Source organism: Sus scrofa, chromosome 6 (genome assembly GCF_000003025.6).
Source record: "Sus scrofa isolate TJ Tabasco breed Duroc chromosome 6, Sscrofa11.1, whole genome shotgun sequence".
NCBI classification, from domain to species: Eukaryota; Metazoa; Chordata; class Mammalia; order Artiodactyla; family Suidae; genus Sus; species Sus scrofa.
In genome coordinates this window covers 119,120,918-119,140,007 of record NC_010448.4, presented here as the reverse complement: position 1 = coordinate 119,140,007, position 19,090 = coordinate 119,120,918, and the positions used below count along the sequence as shown (strand labels likewise).

General features: G+C 39.3%; 1 protein-coding gene and 1 pseudogene across 8 annotated transcripts in view; both read right to left on the bottom strand.

The window, feature by feature from the left end:
* Positions 1-19,090, bottom strand: part of ZNF397 (zinc finger protein 397) — a 67,961-nt gene that overhangs the window by 4,636 nt on the left and 44,235 nt on the right. For 2 of the 8 annotated variants that reach the window (XM_005665342.2, XM_005665341.3), the window contains exon 3: positions 9,278-13,775. The exons of 1 other annotated variant lie outside the window; for it this stretch is intronic. In XM_005665342.2, coding sequence (XP_005665399.1) covers positions 11,812-13,775 — 1,964 coding nt within the window. In that variant the 3' untranslated portion in view covers positions 9,278-11,811. Of the gene's footprint in view, positions 1-7,424; positions 8,062-9,272; positions 13,776-13,862; positions 14,025-19,090 lie in introns of those variants that run through there. 5 more of the 8 variants (XR_001309359.2, XR_001309358.2, XR_002345087.1 and 2 more) reach the window with 5 other exon arrangements.
* LOC106510690 lies at positions 16,170-18,436 on the bottom strand (annotated as a pseudogene).

Here is a 19,090-nt window from a genome sequence, read left to right as displayed (position 1 = left end):
GGGCAGATGGTCTAAAACAGACAATTCTCCAAAGAAGACATATAGATGGCCAAAAAAACACATGAAAAGATGTTCAACATCAGTCGTTATTAGAGAAATGCAAATCAAAACCACCATGAGATACCCTCTACACCAGCCAGAATGGACATCATTAAAAAGTCTACAAACAGTAAGTGCTGGAGAGAATGTGGAGAAAAAGGAACCATATTACACTGTTGGTGGGATTGTAAACTGGTGCAACCACTGTGGAGAAAAGTATGGAGATTCATCAGAAAACTAAAAAGAGAACTACCATTTGATCCAGCAATCCCACTCCTGGGCATCTATCCAGAGAAAACCATGACTCGAAAAGACACATGTACTCCAATGTTCATTGCAGCACTTATACACAATAGCCAAGATATGGAAACAACCTACATGTCCATTAACAGAGGAGTGGATCAAGAAGATGTGGTACATATACACAATGGAATATTACTCAACCATTAAAAGGAATGAAATAACCACATTTTTAGCAACATGGATGGATGGACCTAGAAATTATCATGCTAAATGAAGTCAGTCATGGAATGAAACACCAACATCAAATGCTTTCACTGACATGTGGAATCTAAATAAAAGGACACAATGAACTTCTTTGCAGAACAGATACTGATTCACAGACTTTGAAAAACTTATGGTTTCCAAAGGAGACAGTTTGGGGGGTGGGGGGATGCGCTGGGGTTGTGGGATGGAAATCCTATAAAATTGGATTGTGATGATTATTGTACAACTATAAATGTAATAAATTCATTGACTAATAAAAATACGAAAAAATAATAAAAAAATAAAAACATGCTAAGTTTGTGTTGTCCAAGATGTGGCCACTAGCAAGATGTGGCTATTTAAATTAATTAGAATTAATAAACTGCATTTAGTCACCCATCCATTTTAAGTGCTCAGTAGCCACGTGCAGCTAGTGACTACTGTATTGACTGTGGTGCCTACTGTATTGAACAATACAGGTAGAACACAGAAAATGCTATTGCACAGCCCTCCTCTAAATGATTTCACTCTGATGAAATTAATTGAGGCCAGCTTTACAAACCAGCACATGGTCAGTTTTGGAAAATGTTCTTTATGCACTTAAAAAGAACCAAGTTTTCTGCACAGTTGGTTGCACAGCTACCTATATGTCAACTAGGTCATTTTATTAATCATATTGTGCACATATGGTTAGACATTTTTTCTGCTTGTTTTCTTTATGTGTGTGTGTGTGTTTTTACAGGTGCACCTATGACATATGAAAGTTCCCAGGGTAGGGGTCGAATCAGAGCTGTAGCCACAGGCCTACACCACAGCCACAGCAATTTGGGATCTGAGCCGCGTCTGTGACCTACACTGCAGAGCTCAGGGCAACTCGGAATCCTTAACCCACTGAGCAAGGTCAGGGATCGAGGCTACATCCTCATCCTCATGGATCCTTGTTGGGTTGTTTGCTGAGCCATGATGGGAACTTTTACTAAGAGAGTTGTGTAAAAGTCTCTAATATAGATTTATCTCTTTCTCATTTTATTTTTGTCAATTTTAGCTTTTTATCCTTTGAAGCAAAATTATTAGATGTATACACTTCTAGAATATTTCTTTTCTTTTCTTTTCCTTCCTTCCTTCCTTTCTTCCTTCTTTTCTTTCTTTCTTTCTTTCTTTCTTTCTTTCTTTCTCTCTTTCTTTCTTTCTTTCTTTCTTTCTTTCTTTCTTTCTTTCTTTCTTTCTTTCTTTCTTTCTTTCTTTCTTTCTTTCCTTCTTTCCTTCCTTCCTTCCTTCCCTCTCTCTCTCTCTCTTTCTTTCTTCTTTTTAGGACCACACCTGCAGCACATGGAGCTTCCCAGGCTAGGGGTCTAATCAGAGCTACAGCTGCCAGCCTACGCCACAGCCACAGTAATGCCAGATCTGTGCAGAGTCTGTGATCTACACCACAGCTCAAAGCAACGCTGGATCCTCAACCCACTGAACGAGGCCAGGGTTCAAACCCTCAGCCTCATGGTTCCTAGTCGGATTCATTTCCACTGTGCCATGAAGGGAACTCCTAGAATATTTCTTGGTAAATTAACACTTATCAATTGGAATGTCCTATTTTATCTCTGCTGAGACATCTGCTTTAAAGTCTATTTATCTGATATTAGTACAGCTATTAGCAGCTTTCTTTTGGTTAGTGTTTGGAGTATTTTTTTCCATACTTGTATTTAAAATTTTCAGGATCCTGATAGTTGTATCTTAAATAAGTACCATATGTTTAGTTTTTTTTTTCTTTTGTCTTTTTTGTTGTTGTTTTGTTGTTGTTGTTGTTGCTATTTCTTGGGCCGCTCCCGAGGCATATGGAGGTTCCCAGGCTAGGGGTTGAATCGGAGCTGTAGCCACCAGCCTACGCCAGAGCCACAGCAACGCGGGATCCGAGCCGCGTCTGCAACCTACACCACAGCTCACGGCAACGCCGGATCGTTAACCCACTGAGCAAGGGCAGGGACCGAACCCGCATCCTCATGGTTCCTAGTCGGATTCGTTAACCACTGCGCCACCACGGGAACTCCCATATGTTTAGTTTTTAAAAATTATAGTCAAGAGTCTTCATCTTGTGTCCACTTGCATGTAATACAATTACTGGTGTATTTAGGCTTATATCTATTATGTTCTTATTTGTTGTCTATTTACCTTGTTTATTTATATTCTTTTTCTCTTGCCTTCTTTGAGATTAATCAATAATTTTTGTTACTCCTTTTTTCTGTTAATTTCTTAGTTATAGTCCTCTTTTTCTCTAGAGATAACAACATGCATCATCCTTGTTTTATGAGAACCTAAAATAATAAGTACATCTACTATTTCCCTAGAATGTACTTAGTCCTGACTTTATGCTTTGTTATCTTTTCTTACAGTTATTATTCATTTAGATTTACCTTCAGACTTAACTTTCCTTGGCTCTTCCTTTCTTCCTAAACTGTTTTTCCCTGGTGCCTGAAGAACTCCTTTTAGTATTTATTTGTTTGAGTTTGTGGGCAATGAATTGTCTCATATTTTGTTTATCTGGAAAAGTCTTTACAAATGTCTTTGCAAAGTCTCTACATTATCTTCTGAATTTATGATGAGAAGTTAAACCTCAGTGTCTATTTGTTCCGTATTTGAATATAATGTTTTTTCACCTTTTTAAGATTTTCTCTTTTTCTTTGGTCTTGTTAGGTACTGTGATGTCCCCAGGTGTACTTTTCTCTGTAGTTTTTGGTGTTTGTAGTGCTCCTTTAAGGTACGACTTGATATTAATCATAAGTATAGGAAAATGTTTGAGCCTTCGTGTTTTCTCCTTATATATCTTTCACCAACTCCCATTTCAGTGTATCCACCCTGCTGGTATTTCATATAAGGGGGATCATAAGATATTTTTTCTTCTGTATCTGGCTTATTTCATTTAGCATGATGTCTTCAGTGTTCCTCTATGATGTAGTATGTATCAAAATTTCCTTTCCCTGTAAAGCTGAGTAATATTCTACTGTATGTGTATACACCACATTTTGTTATCCATTTGCCAGTGGACATTTAGGTTGTTTTCAGCTTTTGGCTATTGTGAATAATGCTGTTATAAACTTCAGTGTTTTCAGCAGTGATGTTATGACCATCAGTTTTTTCAAGCACACATATTTGCTTGAATCTCTTCCTTCAATTATTTTGGGTACATGCCCAGAAGTGAAATTGCTAGATCGTATTGTAATTTGATGTTTAAGTTTTGTTTGGTTTTGTTTTTGTCTTTTTGTCTCTTCAGGGCCGCACCTGTGACATATGGAGTTTCCCAGGCTAGGGGTCTAATCGGAGGTACAGCTGCTGGCCTATGCCAGAGCCACAGCAATGTCAGATCTAAGCCACATCTGCTACCTACATCATAGCTCATGGCAACACCAGATCCTTAACCCACTGAGCGAGGCCAGGGATCGAACCCACATCCTCATGGTTTCTAATTGGATTCGTTTCCACTGCACCACATCGGGAACTCCTCAATGTTTAGTTTTTTGAGCAACAACCATAATGTTTCCTGCAGTGGCTATACCATTTTATATTCCCATCAGCACTGTGAAAGGTTTCCAATTTCTCTGCTTCATCACCAACAATATTATTTCCTTACTTTCTTCCATCCCTCCTTCCTTTCTTTCTTAAATAATAGCCATCCTAATAGGTGTGGAGTGTTATCTCATTGTGGTTTTGATCTGCATTTCCCTAGTGATTAGTGTTGTTGGACATCTTTTTGTATGCTTATTGACCATTTGTATATCATCTTTGGAGAAATGACTATTGAAGTCATTTGACCATTTAAAAAATCTGGTTATGTTTTGTTGTTGTTGTTGAGTTGTAGAAGTTCTTTGTATCTTCTGGATATTAATCCCTTATCTGATATACGATTTTCAAATAGTTTCTCCCATGCCATGGATTGTCTTTTTCATTCTATTAATAGTGTCCTTTGATGCACAAAAGTTTTTGATTTTGATGAAGTCCAATTAATCTATTTTTCCTTTTGTTGACTGTGTTTATATTGTCACATCCAAGAAATTACTGACAAATCCAATTGCATTAAAATCTCTTCTATGCTTTCTTCTAAGAGTTTTGTAGTTTTGGCTCTTATGTTTAGGTCTTTGATCCATTTTGGGTTGATTTTTGTATATGATGTAACACAAGAATCCAACTTCATTCTTTTGCAAGTTGATATCCATTTTTCACAATACCATTTATTGATAAAACTGTCTTTTACTCATTGAATGGTCCTGATGGTCTTGTAGAAAATCATTTGACCACTTACGGGAGGGTTTATTTTGGGGCTCTCTATACTATTCCATTTGTCTTTTTTTTTTTTTTTTTTTGTCTTTTTGTCTTTTCTAGGGCCACTCCCACGGCATATGGAGGTTCCCAGGCTAGGGGTCTAGTCGGAGCCATAGCCACCAGCTTACACCAGAGCCACAGCAATGCGGGATCTGAGCTGTGTCTGCAACCTACACCACAGCTCACAGCAATGCCAGATTCTCGACCCACTGAGCAAGGCCAGGGATCAAACCCACAACCTCATGGTTCCCAGTCAGATTCGTTAACCACTGTGCCATGACAGGAACTCCTATTTCATTTGTCTTTATGCCAGTACCACACTGTTTCTATTACTGTAGCTTTGTAGTAAGTCCTTAAATCAGGAAGTGTGAGACTTCCAACTTTGTTCTTTCTCTAGATTGTTTTTGCTACCGAAGGTCCATTGGTATTCTATGTGAGTTTTAAAATGATTTTGTTTTTTTTAAATGGCTGTACCTGTGGCATATGAAAGTTCCTGGGTGAAGGCTTGAATTGGAGCTGCAGCTGCAGTCTGCAGTCTGTGCCACAGCCAGGGCAACAATGGGATCCAAGCCGCATCGGTGACTTAGGGGGCAGCTTGCAGCAACACCACGTCCTTAACCCACTGAACTAGGCCAGGGAAGGAACCCTTATCCTCACAGAGACAATGTCAGGTCCTTAACCTGCTTAGCCACAATGGGAACTCCAGTAAGAGTTTTTAATCAGGAATGGAAGTAGGATTTCGTTAAATGTTCTGCATCTGGAATTGCTTTCTTAACTTCCTTTTCAGGTTGTTTATTGTTAGTGAATAAAAACTCAAACGATTTTTGGATGTTGATTTTGTATCCTACAACTTTGCTGAATTGATTTTTTGGTTCTAACAAGTTGTGTGTGTGCATAATTTTAGGGATTTTCTGCATAGAAGACCATATTATCTACAAAGAGAGATAATTTTACTTTTTCCTTTCCAATTTCAATGCTTTTTATTTATTTTTCTTGCCTAATTCCTCTGGCTAGGAATCCTAGTACTATGCTAAAGTGGCAAAAGCAGTCATTCTTGTCTTGTTCTTAGAAGAAAAGTTTTTGGTCTTTCACCACTGAATAGATGTTAACTTTGAATTTTACATATATGACCCTTATTATGTTGATGTATTTTCCTTTTACTTGTTTGTTGTGCGTGGTTTTTTTTTTTCGTCAAGAAAGGGTGTTAAATTTTGTCAAATCGTTTTTTCCTGAATCAAGATGATCATGTGTTTTTAATCCTTTATTCTATTAATATGATATATTGCACTGATTGATTTTCATAGGTTGAACCATCCTTGCATTTCGGAAATAAATCCCACTTGGTAACAGTGTATAATCCCAGATACTACAGAGCTGAAGTGATCATCTTATTACATCATACCAAATGGTACATGATATCCACACAACACTGGTGTTGTTAAATTTTAGGCAGTGCTTCTCCAGCAGGTGTGATTTTTACCCTCAGGGGATATTTAGCAATATCTGGTTTTGGCTGCTGTAACTAGGGGAGGGGGATTGCTATTAGTATTTAGTGGATAGAGACCAAGGATGATACTAAACATCCTACAAAGTGACAGAATAGCCCCCATCTCTGACAAGTATATATTTGGCCCCAAAATGTCAACACTACTGAGGTTAAGAAACCTTAGGTTAAGGTAGTTTTTGCAGGTTTTTTCACTGTAGTTACTATTTTTCCCTTTTCCTACTCTATTTTCTGGAAGCAATTCAACAGGTTCAACCTCCTCTAGGAATGGGAGGTGGGGTTAAAGTCCACATCCTGAGGGGGAAGAGTCTAAATATATTACCTGAAATTCTTCCATTAGGAAGATTTGTCTCTTCTCCCATATTTATTTATATCAATATGGACACATGTATATTTATTTGGCCTTGAGAACACTTTTAGGTTGGCTCCTATGTTCCTTTGTTCTGCTCATAGTGTTCTGTTTTTTGAGCTCTTTACTTTCTGATACTATAAGATGATCCAGGCTCATCTTATATTTTCCTGGCCCTAGCCCTAGAATCAGCCATTTCTCAAGGGAACCCTGATCCCTTTTATTTGTATAATGCTATCTACGAACCTTGATCTGGGTATGCTTATTGATACTGGTATATCGTGCTCTGGGTCCTCTCAGAGAACAGAGCTAGGTAAAATATGTATGTTTACTGACCCATGTATACACACATTCTATAACTGTTTCTGGCCAATCTGTGTGGGTGTGTATGAGTTCACATTAATAGCTATGATTCTAACGATTCTAATAACTTTTGATCGAACACTGGATATTGTGTATGAAAAATTATACTCTCTATATAGGGTTGTCATCCTCCAGAAAGGACGCATCCTCTCTTCTCACTGGCAGCTAGATTAGGAGTAGAAAACTTAATTCACTAAAAGGCCAACTTGACTTGAGACTGCATTTCAGACTTTTTTTTCCTGCACCTGCAGCACGTGGAAGTTCCCAGTACACGGATTGAACCCCTTGCCACAGTTGCAACATTAACAATGCCAAATCCTTAATAGGCTATATGCCACATGGGAACTTCTCATTTCAGATTTATTTTTTTATAATGATTTTTATTTTTACTTTCTATTACAGCTGGTTTACAGTGTTCTGTCAGTTTTCTTCTGCACAGCAAGGTGACACAGTCACACATACATATATAACATTCTTTTTTCTCACATTACCATGCTCCATCATAAGTGACTAGATATACTTCCCACTGCTATACAGCAGGATTATTTTCAGACTTTTTAAAAACTTGGGTCTACACAGATTTCATTCTTACTCATAGTATAGAGCCTTTTAATGTTTACACTGAAATTGTGTTGGTGTTTACAAGAACATCTCCTCCTTGGCATGTTCTGTACTCCAATTTTTATCCCTTATCACAGCGAGTCTGCTGAGAGTTCCACCTAAACCTCCAGTGTCCTTTGGCTAGATTTCTTGGCCTTTTGTCCTGCGTTTAAGAATCAGTAAATGCTGGAGTTCCCGTTGTGGTGCAGTGGTTAATGAATCTGACTAGGAACCATGAGGTTGAAGGTTTGATCCCTGGCCTTGCTCAGTGGGTTGAGGATCCAGCATTGCCGTGAGACGTGGTGTAGGTCGCAGACATGGCTTGGATCCCGTGTTGCTGTAGCTCTGGCGTAGGCACGGCTACGATTAGACCCTTAGTCTGGGAATCTCCATACACCTCGGGAGTGAGACCCTAGAAAAGGCAAAAAGACCAAAAAAAAAAAAAAAAAAAAAAAAAGAATCAGTAAATGTTGGTGTCCCTGCGGTGGCACAATGGTATCAGCAGTGTCTTGGCAGCACCAGGACGCAGGTTCAGTCTTCAGCCAGGCACAGTGGGTTAAAGGATCTGGCATTGCCATAGCTTCAGCATATGCAGGCCGCAACTGTGGCACAGACCTGATCTCTGGCTTGGGAACTCGCGGTCTTTGTTTTGCTTTTTACTCTTTACACTTCACTATGGTTTAAATTTGTGTGGTAAGTAGCATTATTTTTGTAACTCATTCCTAAGACCTAATGAGCAGGTAGATTTAGAAAACTGGGGGAGTGAGGGGTGTAGGACAAGAACCAGTTATTTTATCTGGATGGCAAGGTGTTTAGCAGGGGATTCAGAAGGAAGATATCCATGGGTATGTATCAACTTCATAAATCTGAGTTTACTGGTAGGACACTATATGGTAATGTGTAGTAAGCAGTTGGCTCTTCATATTTATTCTCAGGAAAGACAGCTAACTTACAGACATAAATTTTATCATCTTATTTTTCTTCTTCACTTTTTAAGTCCCCCCCCATAACAGACCATAATTGATTGTATGCTTTTTTCCCCTATTCACTTCTCAACCTATCATCATGTCAATGATTTTTAGCTCTACATCTGAACCTCATGGTGTTATTTCCAGACTTCCAAAATAGATTTCCTTTTTTCCCCCCCTTTCACATTTTTTTGGCCATGCCCATGGCATGCAGAAGTTCCTGGGCCAGGGATCCAACCCACACCACAGCAGTGTCAACACTGGATCCTTAACCTGATGGGCCACCATGGAACTCTTCCTTTTTTAAACTCTTCTGAAAGCAGGAATATGATCATGCCATCTCCTGGCTCAAAGCTTTTTAAACACTTTCCATTATCTTAGCAAAAAAATGCAGAAATAGGGAGTTCTTGTGGTGGCTCAGTGGTTAATGAATCTGACTAGGAACCATGAGGTTGCAGGTTCGATCCCTGGCCTTGCTCAGTGGGTTAAGGATCTTGTGTTGCCGTGAGCTGTGGTGTAGGTCACAGACACAGCTCAGATCCCAGGCTGCTGTGGCTCTGGTGTAGGCTGGTGGCTACAGCTCCGATTGGACCCCTAGCCTGGGAACCTGCATATGCTGCAGGTGCAGCCCTAGAAAAGGCAAAAAGACAAAAAAAAAAATGCAGAAATAGGAAATTTATTCCAACTATACCTAGTACTTTTCTGTTTTACAGATGACAGTAAACTGCAAAAAGTTAAAGTGACTGCTTTTTTAGCATTGCACTCCTCATCTTTTCTCCTACTTTAATTTCCACCTTACTTTTTTCTTTCTTTCTTTTTTTTTTGGCCACCTTGTGGCATACGGAGTTCTTGGGCCAGGGATCAGATCTGAGCCCCGGCTCTGACCTCTGCCACATGGCGGCAGTGCCAGCTCCTTTAACCCACAATGCCTGGGCAGAGATTGAACCTGCATCCTGGTGCTGCAGAGACGCTGCCAATCCCATTGCACCATAGTGGGAACTCCTCTGCTTTACACTTTAAGTCATGTTTCAGTCATTATTTTCATAAACACTTGAGCATGAGAGCAGTTACCATTTTTTCTTTAGGAGCACTCAGTACAGTACCTCTCACTGAATATCTACTGAATGAATTAATGACCAAGCACCATACTCTACATCATTTCTTGTATTTTTCTTGCTTCTATTTCTTTGTTGACTATTTCCTCCCAGACTTTATGCCTCTCCTCCCATCCTTCAAAACTCAAATTTCAGGAGCTCCACAAACTTTCCTTTTCTTTCCAATTAGAATTGAACCTACCTCCTGTGAGTTCTTATAAGCATCTTGTCTACCTTTATGATTATATTGAGCCATGTGTTTTCAGTCTTTATCACTATACAATACATGCTTTGGGGGGGACAGTATTTCTTTTTGAATACTATGAAACCTTGCACATAATAATTTAACAATGCACATTAAATTATTCAATTATGGGGGGATAGTCGAAGTAAATGACAGTAGCAGGATTTTAGCAAATGGTTAATACTAGAAAGACAATTCTTATTTTTAACAAACTGTTTCTATTTGTAGTCTGTTATCAATATGTAGGTCACAAATCAACGAATAAAACAGTCTGATGAATGTTGACATTAAAAAAAGATCAATAGGTCTTTTTATTTTTATGAGACTGACATGCTACCTACCGTACTAACGAGGCATCTAATACGCCTTTTTATTTTTAGACAGAATATGTTATATAAGTTAGTAATGTGGGTGTTATTTTAGCTAGTATTTTTGTTCTACCTACAGGTGACAAGATAAACATAGTACAGAGATCACACTTTAACATATTTAAAAAATTGTTTCACATATTTAGATGTGATTGAATCATAATGTTGAAGAAGTAATTTCAAACCACTAAAATCTATGCATGGGTCCCATTATTAAGAACAAACTAGGGAATTCCCATCATGGCTCAGCAGTAACAAGTCTGACTAGTATCCATGAGGACTTGGGTTCAATCCCTGGCCTTGCTCAGTGAGTTAAGGATCCAGCGTTGCCATAAGCTGTAGTGTAGGTCGTAGACATGGCTCGGATCCCGAGTTGCTGTGGCTGCGGTGTAGGCTGGCAGCTACAGCTGATTTGACCCCTAGCCTGGAACTTCCACATGCCTCCAGTGCAGCCCTTAAAAACACTAAAAAAGAAAAAACAAACAAGTTCATATTTGCTGTGGACATCATAGGAACTTGAAAACTCGTGTTCACTAGGAAGACCAAAACTAGGCCAAAAATCTTTTTTAAAAAAGGATCTTTGAGAAAATGCAGCCCTGAATGGCCTACAGAAACAACTGCCTGTATAGACTGACCACCTACAAGGATTAACAGCCCTCTATGATGGGACTTGACCCCCAACCCCTCCCTTGACCTTCCCCTCCTACTTCTTCATCCTTCCTGCCACAAGCTCCAGCCATAGATCCTTTACAAGCCTAGCACCACTTCAGTCAGGGCTGGTGCCATCTTGAGCTCAGCCCAACCTCCTCTGATGCCTTAATACATCTCTCTTGCTTTTAAAAAGAAAAAAGCAAAAGGAAATGCAGCACTGGAGTTATGTAGTTAATGTTTAATACCAGAATAGCACAGGGAATTTAATGATGCCTACTGTTAGCATAAGGTAGGACTCTCCAGCTGTCAGGAGATAAGTGGTGTGCCAATTATCAGAGTGAATACTAAGATATGGAAGGGGTTTATTTTTTCCCTACATTCTCTAAAATAACTTCTCTGATATGCAATAAGTGATTTGGGCCCTGTAAAGTTTTGCAATTATAACACTAATACATTTCCTTCTGAGTTCTGACTGCATACAACACCACACTGATTTTTACAGCATCTGTTAAGGTTCTGCATTAAGATTGTTACACAGTTCTTATAACAAAACTTTCCTCCTGTGGACCGTCTGAATAAAAGACTAGAACTTTTCTCACTTTACAGCAGATAGAATTTTTTTCCCCATTACTGCTTTCAGTAAAAATTTTTCCCCCACTGAAGTTTTCCCACAACTCACAGCGTTCCCCCTCAGAATTTGTCTTAAGTTTAGCAATGTCTGAGCTCTGATTTAAACTCCATTATATAAACTGAATTAATGTTTCCTTTCCACTGTTTTTTTTTTTTTCCAAACATAGCACAAGAGTTGAGCATTGATTAAAACCTTTCTCGTAATCATCAATAGCATTCATAAGACTTTTTTTCTGGCAGTGTGTCTCTGTTACTGAATAAAGTCGGTGTACACACTAAAGGTTTTCCCATATTCATCGCATTTAGAGTGTCTTCCCCAGAATGGACTGTCTCATGATTAACAAGATCAGAGAGTTGGCTGAAACTTCTGCTGCACTGAACACACCCGTGGGTTTTCTCTTCGGTGTGGATTCTCTGGTGTTCAGTAAGATCAGAGAATGTGCTAAAGGCTCTCCCACACATATCACATTTATATGGATTTTCACTAGTGTGGATTCTTTGATGGTTAATGAGATCAGAGCGTCGACTGAAGCTTTTGCCACACTGATCACATGGATATGGTTTCTCCCCAGTATGGATCCTCTGATGTAGGATGAGAGCTGAGCACTGACTGAAAGCCTTTCCACACTCGTTGCATTTATATGGTTTCTCCCCAGTGTGGATCCTCTGGTGCTTGATAAGATCTGAGTTCTGACTGAAACTTCTGCTGCACTGTGTGCATGCATATGGTTTTTCTCCAGTGTGAACTCTCTGATGAAGAATAAGGTCGGAACTCTGACTGAAGGCTTTCTCACAACAATTGCAGTGATAGGGCCTTTCCCCAGAGTGTACTCTCTGATGTTTAGTGAGGTCTGAGCTTTGACTGAAACTTTTATTGCACTGACTACATGCATATGGTTTCTCTCCAGTGTGTATTCTTTGATGTTTCACAAGGTCTGAACGACGACTAAAACTTTTCGTACAATCATTGCATGGATATGGTTTCTCTCCGGTGTGAATTCTCTGATGGAGAATAAGGTTTGAACTCTGACTAAAAGTTCTTCCACACTCATCACATTCATAGGGTTTCTCACCTGTATGAATTCTGTGATGTTTAACAAGGTCTGATCTTCGACTAAACATTTTACTGCACTGGTTACATGGGTAAGGCTTCTCTCCAGTGTGAATTCGTTGATGATTAATGAGATCTGACAGTCTACTGAAGGTTTTGCTACACTGACTACATGGATAGGGTTTCTCTCCAGTGTGAATTCTCTGATGCAGAATAAGGACTGAACTCTGGTTAAAAGCCTTTCCACATTCATTACATTTATAGGGTTTCTCTCCAGTGTGGATCCTTCGATGTTTAATCAGGTCTGAGTTCTGACTGAAACTTTTGCTACACTGATTACATGGATATGGTTTCTCTCCAGTGTGAATTCTCTGATGCAGAATAAGATCTGAGCTCTGACTGAAGGCTTTCCCACACACATCACATTTATATGGTTTCTCGCCAGTGTGGATTCTTTGATGTTTTATAACATCAGAACTTTGACTGAAATGTTTATTACACTGGTTACAGGTATAAGGCTTCTCTCCAGTATGGATTCTCTGGTGTTTAACCAGGTCTGAGCGCTGGCTAAAACTTTTACTACAGTGACTGCACTGATAGGGTTTTTCTCCTGTATGGATTCTCTGATGTATAATAAGATCAGAGCTCTGACTGAAGGCTTTCCCACATTCATCACATTTGTAAGGTTTTTCACCAGTGTGGACTCTATGATGTTTAATAAGGTCTGAGCTCCGACTGAAACTTTTAATACACCAATTACAAGGAAAGGGCTTCTCCCCAGTATGAATTCTCTGATGCAGAACCAGGGCTGAACTCACATTAAAGGCCTTTCCACAGTTATCACATTCATAGGGTTTCTCCCAATGAGTTCTTTGATGCCTAATAAGGCCTGTTCTCCAAGCAAAGCTTTGCCCACATTTATCACAGTTATGGTGTCTTTTTTTAAAAAGGTTCTGATCTTTGCCATTGAAATTCTCCCCAAGTTCACAAAATTCTCTGCATTCAGAATCCTGGAGAACATCATCTCTGGAGTTGTCAGACTCTTCAGTCAATGGTTTAATTTTTGCTGTAATTTCCTCTTCAGAAGCCAGCTCTCCAACCTTGTCCTTAGTCTCACCATCTAGAACAATAAACAAAATCTAAATGGAATGTGTTCTCCATACTGTAAGAAAGCTTTAGTAATGGATAGAAATAGATCAGTATTTACCTATAAAATGCTGTCACATTACAGGACTGCTCCAAAGCTCTGAAAATTATGCTCTGAGAGGGAAACTAAGAGGAATCAACAAGTAATGCATAACCGTTTACTGAAGTGGCATGCCAGATATGTTCCATATGTTTGTCATAGGAGATCTGGGAATACTGAAACCTAAACACAGTGATTAGCAAAGTTTGACTATATGAGAGCTAAAATATAAACAATTTAATGACACACATAAAGTAAGCAGTATGAAAGAATACCTGGGCAAGGGAGAGGGGAAGGAGGTGAAAGGGAGGGAGAGGAGGAGGAGGGAGGGGCAGCCAGGCTGTTACTATGAGTGTATACCAACCAAGCTGGTCACTACCATTAGGGGAAAGAAAGAAGTATCATGCCCAGGAATTGTTAGGAAGGAGGCCTGAATTTTCAAAAATAGGTCTACATAATCCCCTACCTCTTTTGTCCTCATTATTAGAAGACAGTGGACAAGAAAACATGATCCTTTCGGGAACAGCCACAGTCAGTGACCAAACTTCTTTATTAAGGTGTGTGGACCAGAAAAAGGATAGGGAGGTAGGATCAGAAATCCTTTTTGGAGTTCCCATTGAGGTGCAGCAGAAACAAATCTGACTAGTATCCATGAGGATGTGGGGTTGATCGCTGGCCTCTCTCAGTGGTTTGGGGATTTGGCATTGCCATGAGCTGAGGTGTAGTTTGCAGACTTGGCTCAGATCCTACATTGCTATGGCTGTGGCATAGGCTGGCAGCTGTAGCTCTGATTAGACCCCTAGCCTGGGAACTTTCATATGCCGAAGGTGCAGTCCTAAAAAGCAAAAAGAAAAAAAAAACTTTTTTGAATTGATTTTTTAGGAGGTTATGCCTATGCTCAATAATACCAGATGCTGGTAGTGGTAGAGAACATGGGAGCTTCATTAAAATTCTTGACTATCAACCCATTGTTAGGTGGTATTTACTATAAAGGCACACCATTCAGACTGCAAATGATCTAGAGCATTCAAAACGTGACAAAGATTAATTTCAAGGGCTAGAGTCCAAAATCCCAAGTCTCCAGTGGAGGCTTATCCTCTTTGCCAGAGGCAAAGGGTGCTGGGAAAAGTAAAGTATTGGTATAAATCTCAATGTGTATGTACTGAATAATACAAGCAATATGATTGTCTCGTGGAGTTTACAATACATATGTAGAATTAAAATACACGGCAAAAATAGCACAAGAAGAGGGAGGTAAACAAAACTAAAATATTATAAAAATAGTAAATTAGGATTAAACTGAAATAAGTCAAATGTGTATGTTGTAATTTCATGGGCAGCCTCTTTTCAACCTGGGTTCTTCAAGAAAATAATCTGAGTGACTACTTTCTCAAGTCTCCCAAAGATGACAGATAGCTAGTAGATGTATAGGAGAGATATTAATACATTACTTACAGTGGGCTTGGTTCTCTCATAAGAATCACATTTGGGAAATGCTGCTGTGAAGTGACCATTAAATAACAACAAAAGGATTATAAACAATAAGCTAATAGGGAAAAAATGAGAAAAACAAAAAACTTGATAATGTAAAATTAGGTACACAAGGGGAAAAAAGAAAAATAAAAATGAAACAAAAGATAGGATAGATAAAAATGAATAAGACGGTATATTTAAATCTTAACATCCACTCATATGTAAATTAACTATTCCATTAAAAAAGAAAGAAAACCAACAGCTAACATCACACTTAATGGTTAAACATTAAATGCTTTTCTCCTAGGAACATGGGAACAAAACAAGAATGCCCTCTCCTATTCAACATAGTACGACTTCTATTCAACATTCATAGCCAATGCAGTAAGGCATGAAAAATGAGACATATAAGAACGTCAAACTGTTTTATACATTATGCAGTCATGTATACAGAAAATCCTAAGTGTCTCAAAAAAGTTATTAGAACGTGTAAATGATTTTATTAATACAATACACAAAAGCTGTTTGTATTTCTGCATACTAGCAATGAACAATTAGAACCTAAAATTAAAAATATTTTTTCAATTACACCAAAAAATGAAATACTCAGAGACAAATTCAAGAATATATGTGTAGGAGTTAACAAATCCGACTAGGAAGCATGAGGTTATGGGTTGGATCCCTGGCCTTGCTCAGTGGGTTAAGGATCCAGCATTGCTGTGAGCTGTGTGTGGTGTGAGTCGCAGATGTGGCTCGGATCCCACATTGCTGTGGCTCTGGTGTAGGCCGGGGGCTACAGCTCCGATTTGACCCCTAGCTTGGGAACCTCCATATGCTGTGGGAACGGCTCAAGAAAAGGCAAAAAGACAAAAAAAAAAAAAAAAGAATGTATGTGTAATAACTGTAAAAGGAAAAGTACAAAACATTGCTGAGAGAAAATAAAGATCTTATAAACAGAAATACATGCTATCATTTATGGATAGGAAGATTTAACATTGTTAAGATAATGAAATGTTTCCCAAATTGATCTAGGGATTCAATGCACCTCAGTAAAAATCTCAGCAGGCCTTTTTCAGTGGTGTGTGTGTGTGTGTGTGTGTGTGTGTGTGTGCTGTACCTGCAGCATGACGAAGTCCTCCGGCCAGGGACTGAGCCCACACCACAGGCCTTTTTCAGTGTGTGTGTGTGTGTGTGTGTGTGTGCGCTGTACCTGCAGCATGACGAAGTCCTCCAGCCAGGGATTGAGCCCACACCACAGCAGTTTGTTGACAAGGCCAGATACTTAACCCTCTGAGCTGCCAGGGAATTTCCTATGACTTGCTTTTTTGTTCAACATTACTTTTGAAAGATTCTTCGACAATCATATGTGTAGCTGTGGACCATTCACGTTTCACTGCTATAGTGAGAAATATGCCACAATTGATTCAGACATTCTCCTTCAATGGACAAGAACATTTTGCCCTTTTAAGCAATGCTGACACGAATATGCTGATACATCTGTCTTGGTACACATACGCAGGTGTTTCTCAAGGTTATATAAATTTAGGGTCAAAATTGTCAGGTCTTCAATTTGACTTTTCCAAAGTGGTTAAACAAATTCACACTTCCATCAGGTGTGTATAGTTCACATTGTTCTATATTCTAACCAACATCAAGCCTATTCACTGATTCACACTGCAATCAGGCTTTTATCCCTGTAATTCCATCAAAACTGCATTTATTAAAGTCCCTCATCTTGACAAATTCTTTTTTTAATGTAATTATTTTTAATGTCCAGAGTTTATAATTCGAGGACCAGAGCTTTCTCCGAGATGCAAGTTAATAAACTCTCAATTGGCCTGTGAGGCCAGTAGGGACACTTTTTCTTGTCTAATTTGGTTTCTGGGAAGACTTCATTCAAGTCCTCAATGGTCATCTGAAATGGAATTATGTTCTTCGTCTTGTCCAGCTCTTTCTCATATTCCTCAATCCTGGTCTTTGAGAGAGACAAAAACTCAGCACACCTTTTCACATCTTCTCTTTCTTCAGCATCCACCTGAGCAGTATATTTATCCTCTGGCACAGGGAACTTCAGGGCAAGATGACTTCTTCTCAAAGTCATCTACCAAGCCAGCCTTTGCCATGGTAGCCTTATAGTAAGCCCAGTCAATAGCAGGTGGCTTCTAAGGTAGAGCAGCCAACCTGGTGGAGAGGGTCTTATTCCAGGATTTCAGGAAGTTAGCAGTGGCCTTCTGGTTTCAAGGTATGATCTCCCCAAAGGCTACCTAGTCAAAGGCTTTTAGAGCAAGTTTCCGCCCAGCCATCTTGGGATCCTTCACGGACTCTGGAGGCCCGCTGACAAATCCAATGTTCTGTTTTCAATCTTATTCTTGATTTATTTGACTTAGTTGATTGCTATTTTAAATCGTTTGCTTTCATCTTGTTAACTTATCTTTCTCCTATTCTCATGGAATAGGCAAAGTTATCTTTACATGTTATCCTGTGTAAAGAACTCCCAATAGATTCCCATTTCACTGGGAATAAATTTTAAGTCCTAACTATGGCTTAGAAGGTTCCATGTGATCTGGTTCCTTTCTTTCTTTTTGCTGTCACTGCCTTCTACACCACCTCTATTACTTGTTTACTCAAGGCTTACTCTTTTCCTGCTATATCTAGGGGCCTCTGGCTTTTGCTATTCACTCTATCTGGAAGACTTCTTCTCAATCATAAAGCTTTTTCTTTCACTTCGTTTATATCTCTAACTAACTATTACCACCTCAGAGAGGCACAATGGTTTGTAGGCTCTGTGTTTTTAAGGCAACATATACCATAGTAAATGTGCTTGAAATGACCAATTTGAATAACTTGTAGGGTTGCTACTTTGAGTGAGACTTGAGGTATAAAAAAAGAAAAAGGCTCTGCAGTAGGACTACACTGAAATGCAAGCTGTCCTGACACATGACCTTATTAACTAGGATTACAAATGGTATTGGGAGTGTATGAAAGCAGTCAGGGTAGCTATATGGAGCCTCTTGCAATCCTTTATGAGAACCACAGTGGAGTAAGGCCACACTCCATCTTTTTTTTTTTTTTTTTTAGCACTGCACCCACAGCACATGGAAGTTCCCAGGCTAGGGATCGAATCAAAGCTACAGCTGCCAGTCTATGCCACAACCATAGCAATGTGGGATCCAAGCCATGTCTGTGACCTACGCCACAGCTCATAGCAACGCCAGATCCTCAACCCACTGAGTGAGGCCAGGGATTGAACCCACATCCTCATGGATCCTAGTTGGGTTCATTAACCACTGAACCCCAAAGGGAATTTCCAGGTCATACTCCCTTCTGTCAGCAATAATTTTCTAAGTAAAAAACATATCCTGGCTTGCTCTTAGACACTAATAGAGACTTGATGCTTGACCACAGGGCACCAAATAACTTACAAACTGACTGCTGTGTACTATGTTATTTGGTCCATCAACTCATAAAACTGAACATACAAACCAATATTCCATTAAAAAAGCAAAGACAAGTAAATTACATGTGCTAGTGACTCAGATTCCCATAGTACTTGTTCCTATTGCTCCACTACCTCTCTTCAACCTATATTCATGGCCCCATGGGAATTCCCTATTCCCAGTTAACATAGGAGGAAAAAGTATACAACTGGCTGATAGATGGGCCTGCCTGGTATGTGAGCACCAGCTGAAAGTAAATAAGTTCCACTTATACCCCTACTCAGAGGTGGCCTCAAACACACTGATAGAGGCAAATCCTCCCAATGGGCAGAATTTCAG